The sequence below is a fragment of the Lathyrus oleraceus genome, chromosome 6 (assembly GCF_024323335.1).
Source record: "Lathyrus oleraceus cultivar Zhongwan6 chromosome 6, CAAS_Psat_ZW6_1.0, whole genome shotgun sequence".
NCBI classification, from domain to species: Eukaryota; Viridiplantae; Streptophyta; class Magnoliopsida; order Fabales; family Fabaceae; genus Lathyrus; species Lathyrus oleraceus.
Genome location: NC_066584.1, coordinates 465,641,643 through 465,661,211, shown reverse-complemented (window position 1 = coordinate 465,661,211; position 19,569 = coordinate 465,641,643). Strand labels below are relative to the sequence as shown.

Genomic DNA, 19,569 nt, shown 5'->3' with positions numbered 1-19,569 from the left:
AAATAATTGAATAAAAATATTTTAAAAAATGAAGAGAATGAGATAATTTTTTTTGAATCGAGTCAAATCCATTAATTTAATTTTTAGTGACGGATGAATTAGATAAATTTCTTTATTAAATAAATAAAATAGATTTTATTTTAATGATTTTTTCCACTCTTAATATTTATCTCTCCATTATATAAAATTGAATTTTAGAAGGAATTCTATTATATTTACTATTAGAATAATTTTATCAAGACACTCTTTAATCCAATCTATAATTATACAAAATTCATTTAGATCTAAAAAGTTTATATAAAGTACACATAATTTAAAGAAATCTATACACATAATTGAAATAATAGTACTACCAACACACTCTTTAATAATTTTAGATAAACATTAAAAGAAAACTACAGTTACCATAACAAAACTCAGGAATATTATAGTTGAATATTTTAGAAATGAATAGCAAGATTTATGAAGGGAAAAGTAGGCGTAAAAATCTTAAAGAGAAACATTTTTTTTTTAATATGGGATAATAATTTAAATGAAGAAAACAAAATAAACAAAAGATCATAAGAACAGTGTAAGTAGTTGGTTGGTTTGAGTTTGAATTTGAGAATTAGCATAAACATATGAATAATCCTCGGATCCTGTTCTACTTCCCAACGTCGACGACTCCGATTCCTCGGACTGTGTCTTGTTTGCTTCTTCATTATAATTCTGTTTTTCGATCATTACTTGTTGCTCTCGGTGATATTGATGACGATCACTATCAGTACTCTCATGATCCGGCAGTGGTGTCAACGCGCCGCCGTTGCCTCTCAAAACTTGCTCGACGCCCAGTTGGCAAAACCGCCACCTCCCAGTCCACAAAAGCCCCACTGCTCCATTCACTGGATTTATAGTTCTTCCAACAGCTTCATACATAAGTGACTGGAACAAACCTGTTTAATGAAAAACTCATATTCTATGAATTCTTGAACATCGAAAACAGCTGATAATAATTTTAAAAAATAAATAAATTAAATATATGATTTTGAACATTGACACGGACACAGACACATCTATTTTCAGAAGTATAAGAAATTGAATTGATTACGTATACATACCAGATCTTTGGTTGGGAGGAACCGAAGATAGGGAAGACATGAGTGTAGCACGGCCGAAGAATTTGGCGACGAAGAGAGTGGCGTTACCCTGTGCTTGTGGGTTTTGTATCCATGTTAGAGAATCTCGTAACATGCAATCTTCGCTGCATCCCTTTCGAAGGACACGACAACCGTTGCAACTCATTTTTATCTTCAATTTGTTGATCCAAAGGTATTGGTATTATGGGAAGAAAATGGATTTAATTGGGTATTATATATGGTTGTAGGAGTGTGTTGGAATCCTACATCATCAACTAATCAACATTTGTTTGTTTTTTATATTATAGTATCTGTATATATCCAAACCATGGTTGAGTTAAAAGTGTTGGGTAAGGTAGGGTCATTGTTCTTGTGGTGGGGTTAATGAATCAGAATTCTCAACAAATTGGGGCTCACATCTGCAGCTCAGATTCACAGCAAATGTTCACAATTTCTCAATACTTAAACTTGTATTCTCTTCAAATTATTTTTAAAAATAAATAAGTTTAGTGTAATTCAATTCTAAAAGGTATTTGTTAAATTACTTGTTGCACAATAAGTAATTAATTAATTAAGCTGGTTAGACTCTTGAGTCTAATTAGAGTTCATAAGTTTAAGTAGTGTTATACATGCGCCCATTATGTGATCATTAGTGCAAAAGATTTGGTGTGTATAGTTCTAACAAATTGTATCTAGTGCCTTAAGCTATCTAGTTTCAAAAAATGTTCAAGATTTGATGTCATTCTACTTGACTATTGAGTGAACATGACAAATTTTTAAAGAAACTTCTAAACAATTTTAGTGGGAAGCTCTATGTTGTTGACAATAGGAATGGCACTACGCCAAAAACTGGAATAGACAGCGCACCTTAGAGGACGCTTTACTACAAAAGCGCTCTCTAAAGTGAAGCGAAAAATAAGGAGCAATAGACAGCGCACTTTAGAGAGCGCTTTTGTAACAAAGCGCCCTCTAAGGTGAAGCAAAAAAATAAGGAGGAGATAGAGGGACAACAATACATGGCGCTTTTTAGAAAGCGCCCTCTAAGGTTACCCTTAGAGGGCGCTTTTAATAAAGCGCTGTTATAAGTCCATGTGCATTTCCAGCTTATAAAGCGCTTCTGGAAAGCCTTAGAGAGCGCTTTCATAAGCGCCCTCTTAGGCCCCCTTTAGAGGGCGCTTTGTTTCCACAAGCGCCCTCTAAGGTGAAACGAAAAAATAAGGAGGAGATAGAGGGACAACAATACATGGCGCTTTTTAGAAAGCGCCCTCTAAGGTTACCCTTAGAGGGCGCTTTTAATAAAGCGCTGTTATAAGTCCACGTGCATTTCCAGCTTATAAAGCGCTTCTGGAAAGCCTTAGAGAGCGCTTTCATAAGCGCCCTCTTAGGCCCCCTTTAGAGGGCGCTTTTTTTCCACAAGCGCCCTCTAATGTCCCCTTTAGTAAACATTAAAATTATAACATACTGCGCGTTTTGTTATTTCACTATCTGTTATTAGCGTTCTTTTTCACGTTAGGGTTCTGAGGCGTTTTCCTTCCACCTCTGTTAGATCTACATGCGCGTGTCCTCCTTCTACCAATCAAAGGTACACGCTTTTCCCAATTTCTGTTTTATGTTATTGCTTTGTTTTAGCTTTGCCCAATTTCTGTTTTACCTTATTACTGTGCGTTTCCTCCTTCTACGTTTGTTTCGACCATGATAGCGGATGCAATAGGAAATTGACGGTTGGTTTTTAGTGACCATGATAGCGGATGTAATGGGTTATACGACCTATGAACATATGATTTTGTGTCAACACCAGTATCATTAGAAACCTAGGTCCGAATGTGTTTGAACTCTTCTGAAATTGTTTTTTGTTTATTCTAATTAGTAATGGATAATACATGGATGTCTTCCAATCGATTGTCGAGAGAGTACGAGAATGGGGTATCAGAATTCGTTAAGTTTGCCGTTGCGCACGCCGAAGACCCCAGTAGAATGATATGTCCTTGTTTGGGTTGTTGTTATGGGAAACGGGTTGACGCAGTTCAGTTGACATCGCATCTAATGAGGCATGGAATTGATCGAAGTTATACATGTTGGAATTTGCATGGTGAGAAAAGTAACGATAATGTTGAACCGGGGGATAGTACGACCTATGCCTCAAACTATAGTGGCGCAGATACATACGATTTTGATCGAGTTGAAGAGATTGCAGAAGCACTTGAAGGAGATCTTAAGGATTATCCCGAAATGTTTGAGAGGTTGGTAAGTGATGCAGAGAAACCTTTGTATGATGGTTGCACTAAATTCACAAGATTGTCTGCGGTATTAAAGTTGTACAACTTAAAGGCGGGCAATGGGTGGTCGGATAAAAGTTTCACAGAGTTATTAGCCCTTTTGAAAGATATGCTTCCTGAGGATAATGTTCTTCCCAATCGAACATATGAGACCAAAAAGATGTTGTGCTCTATTGGCATGAGCTATGATAAGATACATGCATGTCCAAACGATTGCGTTTTGTTTCGAAATGAGTATGCATCGTCAAATGAGTGTCCTAAATGCGGTGTCTCGCGATATAAGAACAAGTTGTCTCCAGCAAAAGTCTTGTGGTATTTTCCTGTTATTCCGAGATTTAGACGCATGTTTCGTAGTGAAACCGATTCAAGACACTTGACCTGGCATGCAGATGAAAGAATTATAGATGGAAAGTATCGACATCCGGCAGATTCACCACAGTGGTTGAAAATTGATAATGATTATCCTGAACTTGGAGAAGAATCAAGAAACCTTCGCTTGGCATTATCTACTGATGGAATGAACCCACACGGTATCCAGAGTATCTCACACAGTACATGGCCTGTGATTATTATGATTTATAACCTACCTCCATGGCTATGTATGAAGCGTAAGTACATGATGTTGTCTATGTTGATTTCTGGACCTAAACAACCAGGGAATGACATAGACGTGTACTTGAAGCCCTTAATCGAAGATTTAAAGATTTTGTGGGAGACCGGTGTGGAGGTTTATGATGGATATAGGAAAGAAAGTTTCAACTTGAGGGCGATGTTGTTTGGCACAATTAATGATTTTCCAGCATACGGAAATCTATCAGGGTATAGCATAAAAGGTCAATGTGCGTGTCCTATTTGTGAAGATAAAACAAATTGGAAGCGCTTGGAGTTTGGTCAGAAGAATGTCTTTCTCGGTCATCGGAGATTCTTAAATTCAAATCATCACTACCGTGGATGGAGAAAGGCGTTCAATGGAGAGACAGAACAAGGCAGAGCTCCACCTATATTGACGGGTGATCAAATTTTTGAAAAGGTGAAAGATTTGGATACTCAGTTTGGCAAGCCTTTTGCCCACACACTTGTCAAAAGTGGGTGGAAGAAGAGGTCAGTTTTTTTTGAATTGCCGTATTGGAAGTCCTTGTATGTGAGACATTTTCTTGATGTTATGCATATTGAAAAAAATGTATTTGAAAGTGTTATTGGCACGTTACTCAATATACAAGGAAAGTCTAAGGATGGCCTTAAGGCAAGAAAGGACTTGATAGCGATGGGAATAAGAACTGAATTAGGACCCTTGAAGAAAGGAAAACGAACATATCTACCTCCTGTTGCTTATACTCTATCTAGAAAGGAGAAAAAAACATTGTGTAAGTTTCTAAGTGAAGTTAAAGTTCCAGAAGGGTACTCTTCAGATATTAGAAGACTTGTGTCTATGAAAGACCTCAAGTTAAAGAGTTTAAAGACCCATGATTTCCATGTTATAATGGAACATTTTCTCCCAATAGGTATACGTTCTATTCTTCCAGAAAAAGTAAGAAGCTCTATAACTAAGTTGTGTTCTTTCTTCAAGTCAATTTGCAGTAAGGTGATCAATCCTGCGATCTTACCAATGTTGCAAAAAGAAATCGTTATTACTTTGTGTGAGCTTGAAATGTTTTTTCCTCCATCATTTTTTGACATAATGGTACATCTAGTTGTTCATCTTGTGAAAGAGACACAATTGTGTGGACCAGCTTATATGAGATGGATGTACCCTGTTGAACGTTATATGAAAATATTAAAAGGGTACGTGAAGAACCGAAGTCGACCAGAAGGTTGTATGGTTGAAAGATACATTGTTGAAGAAGCGATTGAGTTTTGTACTGAATATTTGTCTAATGTTCAGTCAATCGGACTCCCTAAGTCTCAGCTTGTCGAAAAGAAAGAAGGAAAAAATCTAATTGGAAATAAAATCGTGGCAGTATCAAGGGTCGAACGGGATCAAGTGCATTTGTATGTTCTGCACAATGAGAATGAGGTTGAGCCGTATGTTGAAATTCACAAGGATGTTCTCCGAGGTTTAAATCCCAATAGAAATGAAAATTGGATAGTACGAGAGCACAATCGATGTTTTATACCTTGGTTTAAGGATCATATTTATTCAAAGTATTATTCAGATCCCGCTTCAATAACAGAAAGGTTGAGATGCTTAGCATATGGTCCAAGTTTCCATGTTTTTTCTTATAGCGCATACGCGATTAATGGATACACATTTTATACCAAAGAACAAGATGATAAAAGTACTATGCAGAATAGTGGTGTCACCGTGGTAGCTGAAGCAATGCACATATCAAGTGTGAAGGACTTAAACCCCAAATTTGCAAATCTGTCGTATTTTGGTGTTATCGAGCGCATTTGGGTGTTTGATTATGAGAAGTTTCAGATTCCTATATTTGGTTGCAAGTGGGTTGAAAATAATAACGGCATTCGAATAGATAAGTCAGGATTTTTGCAAGTGGATCTTAATAGGGTGGGATACAAAGATGAGTCTTTTATTCTAGCCTCTCAAGCTAGACAAGTGTTCTATGTCAATGATCCGAAAAGTACGAAATGGTCTATAGTTCTTTTTTCCAACAAAGTAATTGATGAAAACACTGGAGATCAAGGTGATATTGATGTTGAGATTGAATCGTTTACCAGAAATGATCAAGATGAGAATATTATATCAAATGATTCATATATTAGAAATGATCATAATGAGGGTATTTGGATCAATCCAACCGTCCGTGTTGTTAAGAGACATGTAAAACATATTCCAACCAAGAAAAGAAAGAGAACTTAGTGAAAAAGGTACAGGTCAAATGATTTTAATTGTTTTCTTTATTACAAGTAAAATGACTTTTATGATTTTAATTGTTTTTACATTTGTCATCTGATTTTAATTGTTTTCTTTATTACAGGTAAAATGGCTATTATGAAGTCAATCATTCGTGCAAGAGACAAGGGTGTAAAATTTGAAGTACATTGGAGTGCTGAAGACCAACTAATTTTTTTTCATCAGGCTTGTGTCTCAATAGAGGATGGGTATCTACCTAAAGTTACTTTTGTAGTGGTCCAAAAGAGACATCACACCCGTCTCTTTCCTGTCAACCCCAAAGAGACCGATAGAAGTGGAAATATTATGCCAGGTTTTTTCAATATATTTCTCAACGCAGCTGGTATATATTATCATTTGAATTTATCACTTTTTGCTGATTTTGTTGTTCTAAATTGTCAAAGGAACCGTGGTAGACACCAGCATTTGTCACCCTAGGGAATTTGATTTTTACCTTAACAGCCATGCAGGAATTCAGGTAATATTAGCTATGTCATTTAACTTTATGCCATTGTTTACTATTTGTTGCTCAATCGCCTTTTGACAGTTCTGTGTTATTTGCATTTGGACGTGTTCTTTTTGCAGGGGACTAGTCGACCAACGCATTATCATGTGCTGTATGATGAAAATAAATTCACTGCAGACCAGCTACAGAGTTTGACCAATAACTTGTGCTACACGTAATGATATGATTTGCTTTTTTAATCTTAATTAATGTTTTCTAAACTTGTACTGTTTTCATTTAATTTTAGAAGCCTTCTGATACTATTTTTTTCCATTCAGTTATGCGAGGTGTACTCGATCTGTCTCAATAGGTTTGTTACTCGATTCCCTTTGCTTGTTTTTGTTTTAGGCTATACAAAACTTTAGTTTAACAAAAATGTTATCTTGTATGCAGTTCCTCCTGCCTATTATGCACACTTGCTATTATTCATCATGGGTGGATGGGCGTTATTTTGTTTAGTATTGGTTAGAACTACTAGACAACTTTTGGATACAGTGGTCACTGGGTGTTGGTTGCTATGGATCTTTCGAGACTAATAGTGTATATTGTTGTTGTATTTTTACTAAATCATGAATATGTTGTTGCATATTGTTGATCAAAGAATCATATATTAATGTTGTATATATGAAGGATTAATGTTGTATATAAATGGATTCATGTTGTATATATCAATGGATTAATGGTGTATAACATTGGATTAAAGGATGAATTCAATATGAATTTTACACTTTTGCAGCATGCGAACAGGTTACCAATTAAATATCCACTGTTTTTCAAACAAATTTTTTTAAAATAACTAACACTTTAGAGGGCGCTTTTTCCTGAAAGCGCCCTCTAAACACTTTACATTGACAACTTTAGAGGGCGCTTTTTCCTGAAAGCGCCCTCTAAACACTTTACATTGACAACTTTAGAGGGCGCTTTTTCCTGAAAGCGCCCTCTAAACACTTTACATTGACAACTTTAGAGGGCGCTTTTTCCAGAAAGCGCCCTCTAAGGTGTCCCTTTATGGACCACTCCAGAGGGCGCTTTTTTCTGAAAGCGCACTATAATGTGGCCACTTTAGACAGCGCTTTCTCCAGGAAAACAAAGCGCTGTCTTTACCTATGCCAGCGCCACTTTAGAGGGCGCTTAAAAGCGCTGTTATAGGCCAAAATAAGCGCCCTCTTTTCCCTTATTTGGCGTAGTGTGGTGACAAATGAAGCAATCAAATGAAGTTTATCTTTGTGTGTTAAGATGTGATATAGATAATACAAACATGTTTATAGGATCTTCCCAATAATGCATTGGATGTTGAGATTATTACCAATAGAGAATCGGAGAAGAAGAATTTTAAGACGACATTCTTCATCCATCAATGTGTTGATACTGTCAATTTCTAGAAAATTGACAATGCTACTTCATCGAAGGAGGCACGAGACATTCTTGCGAAAGGTCATGTTGGTGATGTTAAACTCAAGAAAGTTTGCTTACAAACATTGAGAAGACAATTCAAGTTGGAGAATAATGAGAAGGTTGTTGAGTATTTCAATAAGATCACGATGGTCACCAATCAGATGAAAAGTTGTGGTGGTGTTGTTAATGATCAAATCATCATGAACAAAGTGACACACACACACACTCGCCTTCAAATTTGATTACATTGCAGCGACAATTGAGGAAACAAAGGATCTGGCCGTCATGAAGGTTGAGGAATTATAGTGTTCCTTGGAAGCACATGAACATAAGGTATTTGTCTCCAAGTGGAATGTAAATGAAAAATCCAAGAAATCAAATTCTCATCAAGATAACTCCAAGAAAGACGATAAACCTAGTAGTGTTATATTTGGTAAAGTCCTAGACTAGGGCGTCCTCACCTAACAATTGGTCCGCTCAGATGGGCCTAGTAAGGGGAGCGGTTAAAACCACGTCCAGGATGTAAAAACCCTAAGCGATATAGACTTATATAAATACCGTATCCCTCAAGGACATAAGGGAAACTCTCAAGTCAGACACATTTGCTACTACTCAGAGAGCACTACACGTCTAGAAGCTCTAACACACAATCAACCTAACCTCCCCCCTACAACCCAGTAGCCCCGACCACCACTATAGTTTTTCACCTCACGTGAGTTGGTCCTTTAAACAGTCTAAAAAACCACCATACAGGGCTTCTCGCCGCCGTGAGAAATCCCTTACTATCCAAATTATAATACACCTACAAAGGCCTCTGAGCCCCCTACCCCTGCAGAGGGAACACAAACACCCTGTACTTTTTGGCAAGTGCAAAACTGAATCTTTTTCAAGAAACAATGATGCTCATTAAGATAGGAAAGGAAAAATCAAAGAACAAGAATAACATTCAATGTTATAGCTGTCAATTTTTTTGGCATTTCACTGATGAGTGTAAAAGAAAATGTGATCTCAGAGGTAGAGGCATTGCAAATAATATGACACATGTGGTTAGGGTGAGAATGACTAAGACTCGACCCTTATCCTTGTGATGGAAATAACAAGTGACAAAATTGGAAGCATGTGTCGGTGGTATTTGGATACAATATATTCAAATCACATGGCGAGGTATCGAGAATGGCTAGTCAATTTTAATGATTAAAGAAAAACAAAGATAATATTTGATGATAACATGACCATTACACCAGAGAGAGTTAGAGATGTTTTGATCAAAGATAGAAATGAAATCAAATATTATTCAATGATGTGTTGTATATTCTAAGCATGATTAGTAACCTATTGATCACGAGTCAATTTCTCCATATAGGGTTTACCATGCACCTTTCCAACAATCTTATGGAGGTCTTTGTTTTTAGAGCTCTTCTTTCTTAAATTAGAACCTTTCAGGTCCATAACAATTCCATAAATTTCCACTATCTTGCTTCTAAGGAGGAACAAGACTATCATCAATATGGCCATATGCATGTTGAAAGAAAGCAAACGTCAGCATACTTTTTGAGGTGAAGCTCTCACAATTTCTTATTATGTGTTCAACATGAGTCTAATCAAGAGATTAGACATGGTTCCATAAGAAATTTGGTCAGGTCACACTCCATATGTAAAACACTCGAGAATATTTGTCTCTTTATGTTTCAAAAATATATTTTTTGGGCGGCCAAATGCCCAAATGCCCAAATGGCTAAGGTCCAATGCATCTCAAATCCACTCCACTTGACCCAACGTATAAAATCAGTTCACACACAAAGAGCAAGGAACATTATCCGATCTCCATTTTCACTACACTCATCTTGAATCTTGAACTGACTTGGATGTTGAAGTGCTAACCATGGAGGTCCACCCCGTGCCGCCGTAAATGAGATCAATGTTGTTGTTCCAGATCATTAATTATCCAACTGCATCGAATTTCAGGTTCTTGAACGAAATAGTGGCACCGTGTATGGGAAACAACTTTTGATTCCTATGATTTCCATGAATTCATGTTCTCTTTCCAACTTCATCATCCGACCAGAGAAGATCTAGATCTGGATTCTTACGATTTCAAATCCAAACCTCCAATTTACTAGTTCGTAACCTCTTCTGGTCACCGAATCAAGAGAATTTAGAAGAAAATAGAGAGATCTGTCACAATCAATTCAATCGATCATCATTTTGATTATGATTTCTTGGAACTACATATCTTTGTTTCTCTCGAGAACTCTACAAAAGCAATAGAAGGAAGAATCCTAGATCCAGATCTAGGTCTACACAAGGGGCTGAAGGGAATTCCGATGAAGGTTGTGACGAAGATTCATGATCCACCTTCTAATATGATGTCGTTCGTACTTTCCGCTGCTACCAGTTTCTTACCAAGGAGGCGGCGAAGATACGTTGAGTTCATACTTAAGGACGTCGAGATACGGCCAGTTTATAATTAATGTCAGACACATATCAAGTTATGGGGTACCTTCTATGGGTACCAAAGGATCACCAATTGGTGGATAAGCCTTCTCCTTATCGCTTGGTGTTGGAGTAAGCTCTAATAGCCAATCAGTATTGGATGTATATGCTTTGGTATCATGACCTTGATATATATTATTTGTTTATATATATATATATATATATATATATATATTATAATATATATATTATATATATATATATTATATATATATATATATATATATATATATATATATATATATATATATATATACTTATGAGGCATTGTATTTATTGTGTTACTTGTATATGACATAACAGAGAACTTAGTATAATTAGTTTGTCTAATGATACATTAAGTGTGATTTAATCATGAGACTTCATTAAACATAAGAACATTATTCTTAAAGTATCCATAGTAAAGCTTTATTGTCAAATAGGACAACCGTAATGCATATAGACTATAATGTGAGTAGACTGATGACTGTATCTCACAAGTCATGGATATGAGATATCAAGTCTTCGCATAGGTATGAATATTAGGTTTAATATTTATACTAGATTGACTCACCATGATAGTTCTTTATGTAAATGTCATGAGTTATTCTCATAGTGATACTGATGTATACCACCCTTCGACCTGAAACCACTATGAACCCTAGATGTGGAGTCGAGTACTTTATTTTCAATCAAACATTGTCCATAACAGGATGACCATAAAGATGGTTTATGGGTACTTTACAAATGATGTTGAGGGACATGAGTGATCTAGATGAGATTTTCTCCTCCTACATATACAGGAGTAATATCTGTGGGGCCCTTGATAGAGTATGACTGTAAAATGCAGGGAAATGCTCAAATAAGTCGATATTAGATATGTGGCTTATTTGTTATTATCAAGTATACTCAGGGATCAAGGAATAAAATATTGGACTATACAAGAGTGACACATTCTATGCCTTGTGTTCAATATAGATATAAAGATAAAAGGCTAATTATACACATGATCATTATCATAGAAAGATTATGTTAGATCACATGACATTCTCGTTACTTAGGTAGCAGTGTTGTGTTATTAGATACCGCTCACTGTTTATAATATTAAATCTATAATTAAATTAAATAATATTTAATTTAATAAAACTTTAATTATATTATTTAATAATTAACGCAAATATAATTTATTTGATTAAATATAATTTAATAAAATAAAAGAGAATTGACAGTTAATAAAATTAAATATGATTTAATTTAATTAATATTTAATTTAAAGAGTTTAGTTAAATATAGTAATGTTTTATTTGATTAAAATAGTTTTAATTAAATAAGATTGAGCTTATTTTAGAAAAGTCCAAAATAAGAGCAATAGGATTTTAGTAGCTATCTATAAATAGAGGAGCTCTTTCCCCTACCAATCAAATTTCTAAATTTTCTCAGAATAAGAGACGTTTAACACTGCGTCCCACTTTGTACTCGCGTAGACTTCGTAGAGACGATGATATTTTTCACGTTCCTGATCAAAGTTAAAGCACACTTCAAGAGGTAATTCTGAATCCTTATTTTATGTTTGATTTGTGATTAATGGTTTAATCAAGATTCATTCATCGGGATTGTTCCGTTAAGAGATTAATTTCTTTGAAAAACTCCTCTTAAATTCCAACACTCAGTCCATTCCTCTTCACGAGAGCCGACTCGAGGGCATCATATAGGGAACAGAAACATCTGAGTGCAAAAACAACATCTCCCGAGCAACATTGCCGAACATGGATAAGCTAACTATCACATCCCCGTAATCGGGCCAACAGAGGTCAATGAGACTCGTTGGGTATAAACTTTGGGGGAAGGCGTCCCAGATTATGGCAGCTACCTCTGACCAACACTCGACTTTGTGCCCCAACAAGAGGTCAAGGATGCAGGTCTCTCAAGGAACGTCATTTGTATCCTATTATCATACCGAGTTCAGGTGAAGCCGACGGCCAGGCCAGATCACCCATTGGTAGATCGTCATCCACCTATGGACTACTTAAGGTAGATACCCACTTCAAAGTAAGAAAGCAGACAAGGGTTTATTAGTCGCTGGACCATTCAACAAAGCAAAATTCGGGGTCCCAAGGCTTCATTAGTCGTCTTCAAGCTATATTCCTGACTAAATCAACCACCCAACAATACATCGACAGTTACACGGGATGCTTTGATGCTTCTTCCAAAGGTGATACCCTAAATAAGGGAGGTTTACCCCAGAGCCCCGAGCAACGACATCCTAGCACCAATAGGGTTACCATGAAGGTGTATATATCCCGACATTTCATTATTTCTTTATAACTAATTTAATTTATTATTAGTATAAATATTTGTACATCTTCTCTTTCTTCCTCTATTGTTTACTATTTTGTATCTATTTATTTTAGAGTTCTCAAGACAGGGGTTACGTATCTGTTACAGACTTTACACATTTCTACGATTCTGACACGAATTAAACGCATTCCTTACATAGTGGTGTATCTGATACAGACTTAATGCATTTTTGTGATTCTAACACGACTTTGTCATACCCTGATTTTGGTTCTGAAAGCTTTCTCAACCAATCATTCATTTGCACTGCTCTTCCTCATGACTATTCCATCTGGTCATGAGGCCAACCACCAACTTGCTTTATTTAGACTTGTTATCACCTGCTATTCCATAAACTTTTGGGCTTTGCCATTGGTTTTGGTAAAAGATAATCAATTTCCTTAGTCAAGCAAGATGTGGAATCTCATTATCATTTGATATAATCAAGTGAACCTCATGATTCATCTTTCATTCCAATTTCATCTATGTGATTATTCATCTTTCATTTGTCACATTACTAGTTCGCACCTCCCTTCAAAGAAATTAGGTGTCAAGTGCAAAAGAACGTTGTTGGTCATCAGTCATATTCACTTTCACATTCATTCATAATTCAAAGAAATTCCATACATATTCCTTCATTCATATTCATATTCACTATTTCATATTTTTACGTTTTTCATATTCAAAATTTGCATTCATATTTCTCCATCCGCATTGGAAAGATTCCATTCATATTTAAGAAATTCCACGTACTCATTCATACTTCGATTACTTCATTCATTCATTCGACCATAATCACCCGTTTAGATGCATGATCTTAAAGTATCTTACATGAATGCTTGGAAGCTCTAAGGCCAAGAACAATTATGTTTTGCTACAAAGACACTAATTTTTCATTTCTCAACAAGTAATATATTCATTTCAAACCATGGGATGTTTCTAAGCATTACAAATTTCCAAGATGGACATGGGGACCAAGTTCCTTTCATTTCTGAATATGAACCACTTGTTTCCGTTAATGAAAGTTCATCATCGGCTCCAAAGAAACCCGACGCTTCTGAATTCTAAGTGAGGTTTGGATCATGGGTCCAGTTTCGGAATCACCTCACGTAGAATGGGAGCTGGACTGCATAACCTTGGAAGCACCTGTTTTCTCAGTGCAGTTCTGCAGTATTTGACGTACCAAGCCTTTAGCTGCTTATTTGGAAAGTGGTAACCATCAAAGTTCACGCCGCATTGTCGAGTTCTGTGCTTTTTGCGCAATACATACTCATGTTAGTGTTGCACTCAAATCAGATGGACAAAAATATCGCCCGCAAATATGGTTGTAAACCTACGAAACATATCACGCCATGTCGAAAAGTTACCAAAGTAATTCATGAAAATGGTGAAAGGAATGAACATAAACCAATTGAGGAGATTTTCACATACCAAAAGTAGGAAGAAGAAAACCTGCAGGGTACACCATAAACCATTATTTTCTTGATCCAACCTTAAGTTTGTGAGCTATTGAAGCAAACACACCTTCTCCGCGCCTCCTATCGCCTCAACTGTCTTCTCAATCTCTTCTGCAGGATTCCTGCTAGTTCTGCGGTAGCAGATTCTGAGAACAGGGTTACTGGTAATAGTGATGATGCTTTCTACCGGCAGAAGATGCCGAGAACGATCACGAGAATTGAGGGCAAAGGTAATGGCATCCAAACAAGCATTATCAATACGGTGGTATTCCACTTTGCTTTAAGTCCAAACGATGACACCAAATGGAGATAGCATATTCAAACCGAAGCAAGGGATTTCTTGGAAGTACCTGCAATGATAGTAGACACGGTAAGATACGAATCATCAAGATTAAGATTCAAATTCTTATCAACCTTATTGGTTATACCAAGGGTGCCAGAAATGAGATATTTGCCATGGAACCTGCAGCAATTCAAGTCACAAATTAACACAATCACATTTCGATAATTAAAAAAAAAATGCATATTCTGTTTTGTTCAAGTTAAATTTACAATGGTAAAATAACCTGTTACCAACAGTAAATGTTCAAGCTTGAAATGAAGAGGGACCACGAAGATTGGATGCAGACAAAAGGTCCCAGAGCGTCCGTACGAACACTCCCTACCTCTCCCAAAGTTGTCACGCCATCACCAACGGTAAAAAGGACATAAACAAAAGGGATGATTGTGCTTCGCTAGGTCGTGTTCTCATTTTTCCGAGGTACGACAAGCTTAAACACATTTATCTCATGATTTCATATCTGATACAAAATTAACTCATTTTGTGTTTCTGACACGACTTAAACACATTCCTTGCATGATTGTATATCCGTTACAAATTTAACACATTTCTATGATTTTGACATGACTTAAACACATTCCTTGCATGATTGCATATCTGATACAGAGTTAACACATTCCTGTGATTTTGATATGACTTAAACGCATCCCTCACATTACTTCTCATCTGAGGCATACTACACACATTTCTACGTAGCAGGTGCACCCGTCTTCAGATCTGGCCAATCCAAGGGCGTAAGTGGTGGAGCTCGAAGACGTCCACCTCGACCTGAGCCAAGCCTCGGGGACAAGGATAATGATTTTAATATTGGTCTAGGAATATTCCTTTGTGACGTAGAGCAAAATACAAAGATACGACCATATCATACAAAATTTGCCGGTCCTAAGGTTTCGATCTTAAAGACATACACAACTCGCCGAATGTAGCGCACGAATAAATACACCACTACTACCAACTATAAGTACAATGAAACAATAATAGCAATAAAAAATGATAGCTAATTAAAAAATCGAGAAAATTTAAGCGACATATCTGCTCGTAAAACGATCAATTGGGGTTGTCACACTCGGAACAGGTATCCCATCACAACCAATGGACGCCGAAGAACTTGCTCACTTGTTGCACAACTCTGTCACGGACTCTGAGCATAACCTTCATAGTCCATTGAAGGGAACCACGAAGCCCCTACCTCAAATTGACCACCTAATCTTGGAGAGCTTTCAAGGTTTTATCATAAACCTCAAATTCTTGAAGAAGAGTTTTCTGATGCTCTTCCATCTAACTAGTCTTTTCCCCAATATCATTAGAAGCATTATAATACTGCTTCTCTGCCACTTTGGGGGCATCCTCAAGCTTAGTCCCCCAAGCAACTGGAGTGGAAGGAAAATCTTGGATTTTTGCCTCCTCTTGCAAATAGTTGGTAGTTTTAATCTTCTTATGCATCACAACAAACTCCTCCAGAGGAGTAGAGCACCTTAGTTCCATAATTTCACATTTCTCTTTCCAGGTATCCCTTTCTTTGGTGGAATTAGCTGAATAAGCAGATTACACACAATGTAGTTCAGTTTACACACAATGTAGTTCAGTCTCTTAATATCATCGTATACAAGAAAATAGTGGGATGCTTAAAGCACGCTTGTAATTTCTTACTTGATAAAATTTATGCGTGGTGAAAATTTTTATGCAAAAACATTAAATATCACATATGTAAGCAACCAAAAGGATCATGATATATCTTAAGGAAACAATAGACCATGGCAGTTCCCAAACTTAATGGTGATAAGGATAAACTTATTTGTTTTTGGAACTCAGATTGGTGTGGTGACAAAGTGGAAGAAGAAGCAAATATATTTTCAAATTATTCTATCTTCTTATGAAGTTGAGTATACTTTAACTTGCAATGCAACTTGTCAAGGAGTATAGTTACAATCTTTATTGATTGTGATGAAGATAGAAAAAAAAATAAGAAAAGAAGTTAATGGTTAAACACAAATAAATATTTTGCCTTGAAAAGAATTATGTATCTAATTAAATGGTCAAACACATTGAAATTATGTTTCACTTACTTATAAATCAAGTAATAAAGGAGAAATTTATCTTAACATATTGTAGAACTGAGAATTAGGTAGCAAATATTATAATTAAGCCACTAAAGATTAAAAAATTCAAAGACACGAAGAGTATATTAAATGTAATAAGTGTATAAACTTTGAATTATGATGAATTATTAAAGTAAAATTTAAATCTAGAAAGTTTTAGCTAAGTTACTTGTTAAAGAAGTAACTAACTAAGTTGGTAAGGATGTTAGGCCTAGTTAATGGTTTTAAGCCTAATTAGTGTTATATAAATAACCACCCGTGTATCATACAACGAGTTAATGTTAAATGTTATAGACAAAGATTCATTTGACTTTCTCTCTTATCTTTTTGTTCTATGTGTGCATGTATAGTATTAACCAATGTTTTTAAAATTAGACAAGAGGTGAAACCGGTAAAATTCTCGGTTCAAAGTTCAATTGATTCAATCGGTTAAACCTACGATCAAACCCTTTATTAAATAAATTAATAATATAAAACTAAATTTCATAGATATGTCATACACAATCTTACATTTATAATTTTATAAAATAAAATTTTCAAAAATGTATTACAAACTTAATATAACAAGATCAATGACACACATAATAAAACAACTTAATTGTATGTTTAATCTCAACATTCATATAAGAATAATTTAAACAAATTAAAGAATTACAATAAAAATAAGTTAAATCAATCCAAACCAAAATTGGAATAATAGAACATAATACTTAAAGTAAAATTCAAATAATTAAGAATACATAAATTAAATATGATAGAATCATCAAAAATAAAGAATATAATGTACTTAATTGAACAACTGTAGGCAAATGCGAGATGAACGACAACAAACAAGTAATATCTGGACAACAAAAAATAATAGAGTTGAACGACAACCAATATTGAGTTGGATGACGTGATTATGTTTAAAAGAGATAGTGTGATGATGATGAAAAAGCATAGTTGAAAGAAATAAATAAAAACTATAATGAAGTGAAATAACTTAGAAGTTTGTATGATTGCAGAAAGAATAACAAATTATTTTTTGTGAATATGTAATGTTTTAAATTTGATATTGACATATTAAATTTTTTTTTATTTTATTTTTTTAAAATGGTTAATTTGATGCATTTTTTTTAATATGACGGTTTTACAAAACCGACTCCGGTTCTTTGGTTCAAACGATTTTGGATGGTTTAATTCAATTTTTTTGTTTTTATCCCATTTTGACCCTTTAAGGATTTTGAAAGGTCGACTGGATCGGATTCAGCTCTGGTTTCTAATCCAACCGATTGAATTATTTGGTCCGGTTCAGTTTTTAAAACATTGGTATTAACATCGTTAGCATTTCTCATATATTTATTCATTGTTATTTTATGTCATAAAATTTAAACCTCTGTATATAAGTATATGCTCATAGTTAGTAAAGATATTTCATGTTATTTTATATACAATATTGACATTAAATTTCGAAAATCAAATAGATAGGTAATATAATTTAAATATGTAGTTAATTAATGTAACAATTTACAAATAATTCATTAAACACAATTAACAACTATTTTTTTAGTTATGTAGTTATTAAAATAATGATGATACCACATTAAATGTAATAACTATTCACGGAACTATATTAAATGTAATACCTATTCACGAACTATATGAATAATATATTTGAGTCATGTTAATCACATGTGTTTTTTGTCGCATTTGATGATTTTTTTTTGTCAAAGTGTGATTTTTCTAACTAATATTGTTCTTGTCACTTGAGAATTGAGATATGTTAGAACATAAACTAGTAAGAAATGAGAAAAGAAATGCTAAAATGAAATATAGGATATTTGGTTATAAAGTAAGGTCGAATGTATATTATGTTAGATAGTAATATTATATTATTTATTTTATCTTACTAAGGATAGTTTAGTCTTTTTTAGAAATTAATATTTATATTCTATTGTAATATTTATTCTCTAAACTTTTGCTCATTCGGTTGAAACTTTAAAATAAATGACGTTTGGCTGAAGACTTTCCAAATATGTTTTGTTAAAGCCACATGATTATAACGGTTATATTTTTATAAATGTATAATATAAGAATTATGTTACAAATGACTTATTGTTTGTGATGTATTTTGTCAAGTTCAATTGTATATTAATATTTATTATGTTAAAAATAAAAGATAAAAAGACACATTCCGTAGTTAATTAGTTTATTCTTCAAACTTGTAGGTTTAAATCTAACTTTAGAGTCAAACTTATCATTATATTCAATTAGAATTGATTCCTCAATAATATTATTTCTTTGTTACTTACTCAGTAGTATTAACATAATACATTTTTTGAGAGTGAAACAAACTTGTTAATATTTAAGTATAAAGTTGAATAGCAGAGAAGGAGGGAAGAAAGTTAGTACTAATAGATTTTGAACCAATAATATAACTCTCTTAGGTTTCTTAAGAATCTATAGAGTCCATTTTGCTTAAGTTTCAGATATTGGAACATATGCTTTCTTTCCTTTATATGTAGAGAGAATACAATTTCCAAGCACCATAATTGGCATCTCATCTCTACTATTTAGAGTGTCTGCAACATAAATAATTTATCTTTTGACACCCATATCTTTTTGGGTTCTAGGAGATTATTTTTCCCATAAGTTTTATCAACCCAGGGTTTATTAGAAGAATATAAATAATGAGAGTGACCAAAGGTAGGATGGAAATGAATTTCCCTTGGATTTTTAACTTTCT

At 34.6% G+C, this 19,569-nt stretch overlaps 1 protein-coding gene across 1 annotated transcript; it reads right to left on the bottom strand.

Annotated features, from left to right (window-relative positions):
- Positions 1-407: 407 nt before the first annotated feature.
- On the bottom strand, positions 408-1,402 carry LOC127092049 (LOB domain-containing protein 38). The gene is made up of 2 exons (XM_051030829.1): positions 1,098-1,402; positions 408-932 (listed from the first exon to the last, which is right to left on the bottom strand). Exons 1-2 carry the CDS (start codon positions 1,279-1,281, stop codon positions 559-561), a joined length of 558 nt encoding a protein of 185 aa, XP_050886786.1. The 5' UTR covers positions 1,282-1,402; the 3' UTR covers positions 408-558.
- Between the last annotated feature and the right edge of the window lie 18,167 nt (positions 1,403-19,569).

What these genes read in the sequence shown, in the direction of transcription:
- LOC127092049 (XM_051030829.1), bottom strand. Translation starts at nt 1,281, where the DNA reads ATGAGTTGCAACGGTTGTCGTGTCCTTCGAAAGGGATGCAGCGAAGAT. An exon ending in TCCTCCCAACCAAAGATCTG is followed by an intron (nt 933 to 1,097) that starts GTATGTATACGT and finishes TTCATTAAACAG; the next exon opens with GTTTGTTCCAGTCACTTATG.